This window comes from Stenella coeruleoalba, assembly GCF_951394435.1.
Source record: "Stenella coeruleoalba genome assembly, chromosome: 15".
NCBI lineage: Eukaryota > Metazoa > Chordata > Mammalia > Artiodactyla > Delphinidae > Stenella > Stenella coeruleoalba.
Genome location: NC_137161.1, coordinates 27,608,447 through 27,620,801, shown reverse-complemented (window position 1 = coordinate 27,620,801; position 12,355 = coordinate 27,608,447). Strand labels below are relative to the sequence as shown.

At 52.5% G+C, this 12,355-nt stretch overlaps 1 protein-coding gene across 2 annotated transcripts in view; it reads left to right on the top strand.

Moving 5' to 3' along the window:
• Positions 1-12,057, top strand: part of ANGPT4 (angiopoietin 4) — a 40,689-nt gene extending 28,632 nt beyond the window's left edge. The window contains exons 6-9 of one of the 2 annotated variants that reach the window (XM_079943649.1): positions 1,351-1,452; positions 2,995-3,161; positions 8,229-8,359; positions 9,327-12,057. In XM_079943649.1, the coding sequence (XP_079799775.1) occupies positions 1,351-1,452; positions 2,995-3,161; positions 8,229-8,359; positions 9,327-9,487 (561 nt within the window). In that variant the 3' untranslated portion in view covers positions 9,488-12,057. Of the gene's footprint in view, positions 1-1,350; positions 1,453-2,994; positions 4,150-8,228; positions 8,360-9,326 lie in introns of those variants that run through there. The other variant, XM_079943648.1, reaches the window with a different exon arrangement.
• Positions 12,058-12,355: the final 298 nt, after the last annotated feature.

Sequence of the window (12,355 nt, the reverse complement as noted above, 5' to 3'; positions counted from 1 at the left end):
TTTAAAGTAAATATTTTATATGAAATTAGTTCAGCTATGGTGGAATTTGGGAAGGCGTGAATAACTAAAATTTGGGAACACTGATAGAGAGGGAAGAGCTGGCCTGGGAGGCAAGAGATCTGGGCTCAAACCTCAGCTTTACTTTTGACTCATTTGCCTTGAGCAAGTCCCTTCCCTTCTCTGGGCCTCAGTTTCCCTTCCTGCAACTTCTGCTACCCTCACAACAGATGCCACTGTCTTCTCTCCCTGAGCAGACCTTCACCATCTCAGAGCCTTTACTCCTGCTCCCTCCACTGGAAACACTATTCCCACTAATCTCTGTCTGGCAGGCATATCATCATCCAAAGCCTTGTTCCAATGCCACCTCCCCTGGGAAGCTTTCCAGGATTGCCCCATGACTCCTTCTTGGGAACTCTCTTTGTAGCTGCCCAAATGTTCCTATTCAATAGTCTGCTAGCCCTATCAGACCTAGCCCTATCAGTCTGCTAGCCTCCTCCAGACCAAGCCAGCCCTGGGGGTTAATTTATCTCTGATTTGTCTCTGATTCACCTAGTACAGGGGCAGGCACCAAGTGTTTCCTCATCAAACATTGAAATGTACTGAGCTGGCTGGAAAAAATAATATGTGAACAAAAGTTAAACTGAAAGATGTGATTGTGGTGGATGGTAAGCTGTTTGAAAGAAAGAATCATTCTGTCTTATCCATATGGGCATTCCCCATGCCTTGAATGGAACCTGGCACCTAATAAATGCTCAGAAAACATTTATCTGCTGAATGTGATAACATTTCCTTTTTTTTTTTTTTGTATTTTGGCTATGCCGCCCGGCATGCAGGATGGTTTCCCAACCAGGGATCAAACCTGGGCTTCCACAATGAAAGCACAGAATCCTAACCATTAGGCCACCAGGGAACCCCTGTAATAACATTTCCTGAGTCTACACCATGTGCCAAGCACTTTACATCTCTTGGCATTTAATTCTTACAGCAACCCTGCAATAATAGCGAGTGAAAGGCTCTGTTCTTTTGGTGGATGACTCATCTCATTTAATTTTCACAACAATCCCAGTGTGCAGATGAGACACTGAGGCACAAAAAGGTTAAGGTATTAACATCCCCATTTTACAACTGAGGAAAAGAAGGCTCCGGGAGGACATCACTTGCCCACCGTTTCAGACAAATGAAGACAACGGGTGGGGGATTCGGACCTGGATCCTTGGGAGGCCCTGGACCACCAAGCTCACCTGTTGCTCTGTGAGGTTCTGTCAGCCAAATCACCCTCGGGCTGGCCCAGACCTGCCTTCTGGCTGCCTCCTGGGGCTTCCAACTTCCCACCTCCCCAATTTCCTCCAGGTATTCTGTGACATGGAGGCCAGTGGAGGTGGGTGGACCCTCATCCAGCGCCGTGAGAATGGCAGCATGAATTTCCAACGGAACTGGAAGGATTACAAACAGGTAACATTTCTGCCCTGGGGAGGAGCTTGTCAGCCCTGAAACCTGGGGCAGGAAGTGGGTTGTGGGCAGGGGTCTGGTTTGCCCCCAACCCTTCTCAGAAAATAACTCAGCCCACCTAAACCAACTGCCTTCAAAGAGATTTGGCCAGTGCAAGTATGCTATCGGGGACTCCATCACCCGAAATTGAACCCTCTTTTTGCAAGTCCTGACATATATCCTAAGAATGAAAGTGTAAGTTTTATTTTGTTTTAATTTTTGGAAAAGATAATACATATACCTTGCTAAAATTTTTAAAGAATACAAAAAAGGGAAGAGAAAAAAGTGATCTCCGCTGCTCACCCCTGGCTGCATCGCTTAAATGAATGTCTTTGCCTTAGCACACATACATGACTACATCTGCAGGAGAGATTTTTTTAATTCAGAATTGCTGGCTTCCTCACCCCTGGCTGCATCGCTTAAATGAATGTCTTTGTCTTAGCACACATACATGACTACATCTGCAGGAGAGATGTTTTAAATTCAGAATTGCTGGCTTAAAGACCCCATGCATTTTACAAGACGAGGAATAGTGCCTGATCGTCTTTCAATTTTTTAATTAAATTTTGGATAAAGGATTTTTGGCAAGCTAACTTAAAAGCTCTTAAAGTTTTTAAGAGCAAAAGAAATAGAAAAAGATACTCAGAAATACAATACTATTTTTTGTGTGTCTGCTTGCTGTTCATTTGATAAATACTTTTTTAAAAGTACCAAATTAATCTATGACTGTTCTTGAACCAATTGGGTTTTAAAGTATCACTCAAATGGCAAAGAGAAATAGGGTGCTCAGAAGCAGAAATACGCAAAAGACTGCTGAACATTAACCATTAGGCTAATGAGGGGTACAGCATGACTAAAATGGGGAGTGGGGCTTTGGCGTGCCCTGTCCTCGGTGCTGAATTATTGTTCTGCCCAAGGGCATTGGTCACGTGTCACTCTGGGACACTGGTGACTCCCAATGCTCTTAGCTTTACATTCCTATGTCACTGAAATTTTTCAGTGGCTGCCATGTCACTGAACAATGTTTGCTCTACCACTTATGCAGCTGATTTAATTTTTTAATTGAGATGTAATATTCATGTAGCTAAGTGCACAAATCTGAAGTGTAAGACTCAGTGAATTTTCACATATGTATTCACCCATATGACCACCATTCAAAGCTAGATATACAACACTTCCAGCACCCCAGAAACCCTCCTTGTGTCCCCTCCAAGTCAAGACTCCCCTAAAGGTAGTAGCTATTCTGACTCCTACCACCACAGACTTCTGTTTTTTTGCCTGTTCTTGAACTTCATAGATTTCAATTATGATTCATGTGATTTCAATTATTTTTAACAGGCTTTTACATTCACAAAAGTCTTAGTCTTTTTGCTCTAGGAGTTGGGGAGCTCCTAGCAAAGTGGTTTTGGGTAAGTGTCCCCAGAGCCCGGCCCAGCCCAGCTCCTTAACCAGAGGTGTAGCCTTCCTCCTCGGCATGCAGCCTACCCCCATTCTCCTCTTCCCCAGGGCTTTGGCAACCCAGCCGGGGAGCACTGGTTAGGTAACGAGGTGGTGCACCAGCTCACCAGCAGGGCAGCGTACTCTCTGCGCGTGGAGCTGCAAGATTGGGAAGGCAACGAGGCCTACGCCCAGTATGAGCATTTCCAGCTGGGCAGCGAGGGGCAGCTGTACAGGTGGGCTTGGGGCCCAGGCTCATGGGTGGGCTGGGAGCCCTGGGCTAGTGGCCACAGAGTATGCACCAGCGGTCAGTCCCTGGGCGTCTCCAGTTCCTGCCATCTGTCCCCCGTTTGGGCGCACGTCATGGGATCTGGAGACGGCTGGTTAGCACTCAGCACATCCTGGCCACTGGGTGGGGTGGAGAGAATGTCGCTGACACTGCCATGCCAGGAACAGGAAGGGGCCTTCCAAGGTCAGTCACCCCGAGGCAATCATTTTACAGAGGCCCAGAAGTGGGGAGGTGACTTTCCCAGCCTGTCCTATGCTGTGGGGTGAGGTGGAAATTTCAGGCTGGGAATCAGGGGAACTGGGCTCATTCTGGCTCTGCTCCAGCTCAGTGTGTGAACTCAGGCAAGTCAAGTGGGCTTCTCTGTACCTCTGCTTCTTAACCACAGGATGGGCTTAAATATGAGCCCATTAGAAAATCATCAAGGTCTCTCACCCCTCCCTCAGCCTGGTTCTTGGCTCTGTTCAGGAAAAGGAATGCACATTTCTTGAGCACCTATTATGTTCCAGGCAAATGACTCCATTTAATCCTCCCCACAACCTTCTGAGGTAAGCATTGCTGTACCTGCTTTAGCGATGTGGGAACTGAGACACAGAGCTTAAGTCCCCTGCCCAAAGTTACAAAACAGGTAGGGCCTGGTTTTGAATTCAGTTTTGCTGCCAAAACTCATGGTGTTTCTCCTACATGATGTTACGTCTCTCAGAAACTCAAGGATCTTAAAGATAAGCTAGCTTGGAACCAGGACAGAATTGAATTCATAGACTCATGCTCTAGGGCCACAAAGGACCTCACATGTCATCTGGTTCTTCACATGATGCTAGAATCTCCTCCACAGCCACATTCATCATCCAGCCATGCTGGAATGCCTTCACTGATGGGAGGTCACTTCCTCCCAAAGAATCTCTGATGACTCTCTGTCCGCCTGCATTGTATGCCTAATTCCACCTCTGAGGGCTTCCCGGTGATGGGTCCCCAACCCCTCTATTAAATGCCCCTGGTTCCTCCAGCTAGCTGGTTCTGACATCCCCTCTGTGGGACCCAACCCAGTCTGATAATGTTCCTCCTTCAAGTGCAATGTCTAGAGCTGAATGAAACATCCCCAGCTCTGGGCTAGGCGGGGCCCAGCTGGATGCCTCTGACTCCTTAAGCGGAACAGTGAGTAGCCACAACGTCCTGCTGACTCCTCTTTAAGCCGCTGACCACCAAAGCCAAGGCTTAAATCCTGACTTTATCCCTCTCTCCCTGAGCGACCCTGAGCAAGTCCCTTCACCTTCTCATCTGCAAAATGGGAGCCATAGGTGTGCCTACCTCATCTGAAGTGTTGTGAAGCTTGAATGAGATACCACACGTACAGCATTAGTGCTGGCACTTAGTATATGTTCAGCAAATTATATTATAACGTTATAATTACTGTCCCCAAGCCAGCCCTTCACACACTTGGCTGGACTGCTCTGGGCAAGCTCACTGCTGTTCCCATCTCCAGTGCCTGGGACATGGTAAGTGCATAACAGGAAGCTGGGGGAGCCTCCCTTTCCTACACAAGTAACAGTTAAACCTCAACTCCATGACCCAATTCTTGGGCAGCAGCTTCTGTGGCCCTAAGTCCAGGATCTGCCATTTTTCTTGCGCAAGAAACATCGGGAAAAGTATCTCATTGTGCTAAAGAACGTGGCCCTGGAGCCGGCTTGCCTGGGTGTGAACCCTGACTCTATCACTTGTTGGATTCATGGCCTTAGACAAGTTACTTACCTCTCTGTGCCTCAGTCTCCTCATCTGTAAAATATAGTATCTGTGTCATAATTGAGATAATCTGCAGAAAACGCACAGCATGTGGTAAGTGTTACATAAACGTTAGAGATATACAAACGATATATTCAAAGACAGAAATATAATATTTCTGCATCTATGTATATCTCAATTATTTATGTCCATTTATACAAGCATATACATGTATGTTACATTTGGAACCCCTTGCTGTGCTCCCCTCTGTGAATTTGATGAGCTCCCTCTGGCTTTTTATCTGAGTCATGGAGAGCTCCCTGCCCATGGTTCCAGACTGTTATGCTCAGGTTTCAAAGGGCCCACATCTATGTGACCCTTTGCAGAGCCCTAAATAATAATAATGATATATTGAACACTTGCTCTGTGCCAGGCATGGGCTGGTTCTGATCATTTGTGGAAGAATCAGACCTGCGCCCTACCCCTCAAAGTTGTTCACAGTCCAGTGTGTCGTGTGTGTCTGAGGGTGAGTGTGTCCACAAGCAAACCCACACCCCCAAGAAGACAGGAGCTGCCTAAGGGGAAAGCACAAGGGCATAGAGATGCTTGCGCTATCGGGGAGGGCTCCCTGGAGGAGGTGGTGCCTCTGAAGAGTAGGCATTCTCCAGACAGAGAGAGGATAGAAAGGGCTCCCCAAGCAGCAGGGAGATTCTGAAAAGAAGGCAGAAAGAAGAGTTGACATGCAGCTGGCCACAGAAACCCCAAACCTGAGCAAGGCTCTTTCAAGGGCTCCGGGGATCGTAAGGAATAGGCCCTGCTCATTCAGAAAAAGCCTGGAAGATCCTGGAAAACACATAGAAACTGCCAGAGAAGGGCTAAGGGGAGAGTGACAGAAACAGGTGCCGTCCCTGGGTCCCCACCGTACAGAGTCAGCTGCCTGGTGAGGTGGGGTGGATCCCCATAGGGAAGCCTAGAGGTGGCGAAACCTGGGCAGGCAGAAGCTGGAGCGTGGGCATCGGGGTGGGAGGGGCACCCTTATTTGTCAGACACAATAATGGGAACCCTCTGGAGCCCAGCTGGGGTGCATGCATAAGACTGCAGAGAAGCGGCCCACGGAGCGGGATGGGGGAGGCACAGACAAGACACAGGCACACACTGACACCAGGCACAGGCCTTCCAGAGGTGCCCACACACCCAGACCCGGCAACAAGCACCAGATACACACAGAGATATACAGGGACACGCACAGACGCACATGCACATGTGGAGGGGCTCACCACACCCCTGGGGTACACACTTGAACCTTCAGGGCACAGACTCACACAAGTGCCATAGCCACACAAACAAGCACAGACACACACCCAGGGACGTGTGCAAACGTGCCTCAGAGAAGCCCTCTCAGGTAAACACGCACACAATCTCGGGCACAAAGACATATTCCAGAGCGCACACTCAGACCCACCATAGAGATTGCCGCACAAACATAAACGCACACATGAACATGCAGGCACAGAGACTTGCATCCGGATGCTCACGGCCTCAGGCACAGACTCACGCACCTCGTGTGTCTCAATTGGGGGTGTCCAAGGACTCGTGTGTATGTTTGTGTTCCCCAGACCTGAGCCATGATTATGTCCAAAGTGCATCTGAGCAATGGGTCAACTGGGGCTTCCCGGCTCATGACTTGAGGGTCCCTTAGAGATCGCAGATCCCCCTTCTGGCTCCCAGAGAGGAGGGGAAGGGAGGCTGAGGACTTGGGGCCAGTGCTGCCGCAGTGACCCCATGAGATCATTCGGCTTTGTCCAGCACTGATTCCACACAGCCCCAGACTAAAGGTGACCTCAAACTTTAGCCTGAGTCCCGAGCCTGGCCTTGAACTGACATGACTGAGCCCTCAAATGGAGCCCTCAATGGCCACAAGGAGAAGCTGGGACCCTATGAGCAGGTGGGCCGGCCAGCCTGTCCCCACCCCAGGGAGCCCCTGGCCAGGTGGGCCTCTTGGCGGGGGATTTGCAATGCCACTCATGCAAGCCCAGGGTGGCATATTTAGGGGCACAGTTAAGGCTTCACGGCTGGCCACGCTGAGCCAGCCCTGCCCTCACCACAGACAGAGAACACAGGGGGTAGATGCAGGGACTGAGGTGGCCTCATGCCCAGGCCCCACATTTCCTCTGGATCCCAATGGGGGCATCTCGCAGGCCCTGCCCTGGGGAGCCAGGGCTTCCCCGAGCTGCCCCGGCTGCATCTGGTGTCCACTTGCCTCCACCCGTAGGACCTTCTGTTGCTCCCAAACTGGCTCCCGCCTCAGCTGCCAGTGCAGCCCCTGCCCTGCTACAAGCCCCCAACACTCTCTCCTGCCAGGCTCAGTGGAAGCCTGTGCCAGCCATGCACACGGGCTGGGAACACGGGGACAGGATGGGACGAGTCCACAAGCACCGAACGTGCCAGGCACTTACTGTGTGCCAGTGCTGCCCTGCATCTGTCACACGCCGAGGTCACCCCATCACCATGACGGTTAATATACTATCGTTACCGTTTTAACAGATGAAGAAACTGAAGCCGAGAGGCGAAGCAATCTGCCCAAGGCCACACAGCTGACGAGCGGCACAGCTGGGATTTGAATCCAGGCGTTTTACCCCCAGAACTTGTGGTCGTAATCACCACAAAGGCCTGGATGTGCCCGCCAGGGCCTCATAGCCTGACCGAGAAATAGAAACCCTCCCCAGCTGGCTGCAGGGGTGGAGGTCACAGGGCTGGGGGTGCCTCAGGGCCCTGATCCATGTGGGCTGCTGTGGTCAAGGAAGGCTTCCCGGAGGGCGTGGGTGGGCGTGAGGTGTGATAGGGCTGGGGTTGCCGGATGGTCAGCTGGGAAGTCAGGCCAAATGGGGCTGGGATCTGTCTCTCACCCTCATTTGTTCTGAGATCTCAGGCAGGCTCCTGGGGCTCTTGGGAGCTCTGTTTCCTCGTCTGTAAAATGGGGATACTAAGGTATTTTGAGGATTAAATGAGAATGAATTAACCCATGTAAAGTGCTTTAAACAATGCCTGGCACATAGTAGATGTTCAAAAAAATGTTAGCCGTGGTCCTCATTATTATTGTCACGATCATTCTCACAACTGGCCAAGACTCAGGTTCAGCCAGCTGAGGGAGGCCTGGCACGGGGTGGGCACTCTGTCCCTGCAGGCAGCAGACAGGGAGGGAAGATGCCTCAGCACAACTGGAGGGGAACCCCTTCCGCAACCACCCCCAACCTGACTCTGGGCCCCTCTCCCATCACCACCTCCGGGTGGCCTCCAGGCTTTCCCTGAGTGGGTACAGCGGCTCGGCGGGGCGCCAGAGCAGCCTGGTCCTGCAGGGCACCAACTTCAGCACCCGCGACGCAGACAACGACAACTGCCTCTGCAAGTGCGCCCAGATGCTGTCCGGAGGTGGGTGCAGGGCGGGGTGAAGCCCCACCTCCCCACAGGCATGCCTGGCTGAATACGCCCATCCCCTCCCCACTCGGGTCCTTGTGCAGCCAGGTGCCGTCAAGAAGTGGGTGCAGGTCAGGGTCTCGCTCACCCACGGGCTGAGCTGGCCGTCCCTCATCCATACCTTCCCCCCGACAGGCTCCTTGAGGTCCCCTCCAAGGTCTCACCTCCTCCTAAAGCTGGCATCACCAGTTCTCCTCTGAGACCTCTGAGAAGCACTGAGAGCGGGGCCCAGGGTGCACCCTAGGGGGGTACAATGCCTAATCTGCCCCAACCCCAGGCCTGAGACTTCCTCCCCAACCCTCCTCCCGGGCCAAGCAGGATCCGGAGGCGGGAGACCTGGGTGGAGGGCAGAGGGGCAGCTGCCCACCAACTCTGGCTTAGGCAGTGTTTTCTGTGGGGAGAGACATCAGAGAGTGGGAGATGAGGAGTGAGAGACAGAATGGGAAGGACAGAGATCAGAGGAGACCTCCAGAGACACAGAGACAGGGACAGATGGAGACGAGAGAGACATCAGGATGGACAGACAGAGTGCTGGGCACAGAGCTACACGGGGACAGAGGGAAGTACAGAGGGAGAGATGGAGAGAGAAACGCAGACCACAGAAAGACAGATGGACAAAGTGTGTGAAAGACAGAGAGACCCAGAAAGGTAGGGTAAGGGAGAGCAAAGAGAGACAGAGAGATCAGAGAGAGACACAGAGAGACAGACATGAGTGCACTGCCTCTGGAGGCCCCATACTGAGCGGCGGGTCTGGGAGCCTCCCTCCCCCACCAGCCAATGCCCGTTCCCACCCAGCCCCGTCTCCAGCAAGCTGGCTTCCCAGAGGAGCCACCAGCCCTGATTCATCTTCGGGGTAGGGGGCTGCCCTCCCCCAGTGGCTGGGCTCCCACATCCCCAGAGCCTCTAACTCCCCCTCCACCAGGATGGTGGTTTGATGCCTGCGGCCTCTCAAACCTCAATGGCATCTACTACCCGGCCCGCCACCACGTGCGCAAGCTCAACGGCATCCGCTGGCACTACTTCCAAGGCCCCAGCTACTCGCTGCGTTCTACTCGCATGATGGTGCGTCCCACAGACATCTAAGGAGCAGCCCGCCTGGAGGCTGGTCCCGCAGGAGGACCTGGATGTGGTATCCTCTGAACAAGCTGGACCCAAACACAGGACACAACGCCAGGACCTCGTCCTGGACACCCTGGGTCCCCTGAGCCAGCCCTCCTTACCCCAGGAGTCCAGAAGAGTCACCTCCCTCCCTTTTTCCCTCAAGTTGTGAAATGGTGGGTGTTTGGGGGTTCCTGCCTCTTCATTGTCCCTATTTCCTCTTCTCTCCTGCCTCCTGCAGGGCCCTCCGGCCAGCTTGAGGGTCGCAGTACCCTGGATGAGCTGAGAACAGATTTAACTGGGCCCCTCAAAGGAATACACGACTAGTGGTGGGATGTGAGGCAGGCGGAAAGGTATTTACAGGCGGGAAACTGCCCAGATGGAGGCCCAGAGTCTGTCCCTGGGTTGTTGGGAAGGCCATCTCTTGTTCCAAGCTTTCTCAGCCTTGAGATGTCCTTGAACTTTCTGTTCAGGACTGAAGGAGCTGCATCCACCCTATAATGGGAGTTATTTCCGCCCACTTTGTCCACCACTCCTAGGCCCCAGCATCTAAAGCTCAGATGTGGTTTCTCAGGGGCTCCAGGAGATCTAAGAGGGATTCCTTTACCCCTTGAATGTCCTAGAATATATTCCAGAGAGAATAACTAGGACTCCCCTCTAAAAGTACCTGTGGTCAAGTGAGGGAGGGAAACACCAGGTTAAATCAACGTGAACCGGCATTCTTAGCTGCAGGCCTTGTCAGGGCCATTAGTGTGGTCATGTGCTTAGTGACTGCCCATGAAAGGGCTAGAGTAGGCAGCTTTCCCCAAATTTATTTATTTGAAAATGGGCCCTGATTATCCCAGAGCATCTCTCAGGGCTGTGGATACCCTTGGAAAAAGCTGGTCCTCATATGTCATGAGCTGAAACCCCAGGTCACTATCCCCAGCCCCAGCTGCTTTCACCATTTCTAGCTACGAGGGCCACAGTGACATTCTCAGCCTCTAAAAACAACTGGAAGGAACCTTTGGGTTAAAACAGATACACCGTCGCTGAAGAAGGGTCTAGAACTAAGTTTCCTGTCTGTGCTCCAAGGCTTCTCTGTCCGTAGGAAGCCAGATCTCTGTCCGGGGGCTGCCCTCAGCACTCCGTGTGACCCCAGCTCATACCAGCTCAAGTTCAGGGGCTCTTGGGGCCCACTCTGCCTCGAACAGGACACCAAGAGCTGGGTCCAGATCCCTCCCGCCTCCAAGGCAGAGCCCCTAGCCTCCTCTTGCCTTGTCCAACAGCGATGCTGCAGCTAGGGCTCCATGGAGACTGGGCCTTTGCTGAGTCTGGGAGACCACGGGCTTCTCATGAACTTTTTTCAGAGAGGGGCCACAGCCACTCTGCCACCCAGTCCCATTACTGTGTCACCCTCCTCAGACCTGATGAGGCCACCAAAGTCCTGTCGTCCTCAGCCAACACCCGGACTCAGCCCACGGCCGACCTGCCCTACCGCCAGGTTGCACCTCTGTCTTCAGAAGGTTTTCTCCTAGATGGGGCTGCACGGTGGAAATGGGGCACCTTCATCCCACTGGGCTCTGCCCCCGCCCCTGGGTCCCACCTCGGCCAATCCACTGATTAAACCCAGCACAGATTAATGCTGATCTCCTTCAGGGAATCCAAAGGACGTGGTTGCTAATGGTGACTTCAGGCAGGAGGGAAAAGTACTTAGGGGCAGGTGGCTGCCCAGGAGGCTGACACCGCCCTACCCAGCATTTGCTCGGCCAGCCTTTATTTAGTGTCTACGGTGTACAGTGTGGTGCTGTCGGCAGGACTTAGGAGTCAGACAGCCCTGCTGCAGCTCTTGAACTTGAAGCCAGTGGCTCAGCCTCTCAAGGCCTCAATCCTCTGGTCTGTGAAATGGAGATGGTGATATTCCCTCCTTGCTGTGATGGGGCAGGAGGAAATGAGACCTTGTATTGCAACTTCTTAACAGAGCCTGGCATGAAACAGGTGCCTAATAAATGTTAGTTCCCAAAGAGGTGCATGGGGTGGAGAAATCGGCCCCCTAGCGCATGCCACCCCTTCTTCTGACCCAGGGAAGGTAAGCATTTTATTTTTGTATCTACAGCATTTATTTTTGTGCTACAAGTGTGTAGGCAATGCTGTGTGCCCCGGGAACAGAGCTCCTCTGGGTGGGGTGAAGTCCCAAATCCCTGTCTGCACTCCAGTTGTCTGAGAAGACCAAGAAGCCGATTTGGGTAACGCTCACACACCTGTTCTTTAAAATATTCGTCCTTCCTTCTTACTTTCCTTCCTTCTCTGTGCCAGGACTCTCAAGTGCAAGGGATAGAAACCTTATCCTGAGGAATGGATTGACTCACATACAGGGAGTCTAGGGATGGATTCAGATGTGGTTAGATCCAGGTGCTCAAGTGATGTCCCTCCCCACCTCTCAGGCTTGCCCTCCACCATGCTGACCTCATTCTCAGTCACGTTCTCTCCTGAAAGATGGCTCCAGCAGCCCCAGGGTTGTGGCCTGCCTGCTCAGCATCCTTCAGACAGAAAGCTCCCCTGTCCCAGGGATTCCAGCAAAGGCAGGATTCCTTCCAGCCAGGACTGGTTCTGTGTCCATCCCTGTGCTTATCACTGTGATTCTGGTTGACGAGACCTGGGTCACACTATCATGCCTGGAACCAGGGGGTGGAGTTAGTTCCCTCCAAGTCGTGTGGACTGGCCTTGGGGAAACTAAGGAGCCACTTTAGGAAGCAGGGATGCTGGGCAGGCAAGAACAGAGGTTCACTTTTTCTCTTTCCATCTCTCAGACTCCCATCTCTCTTATCTCCATCTCTGCCTCTTCTCCTAGCCTCCCTGCCCCCAAGGCCTGCC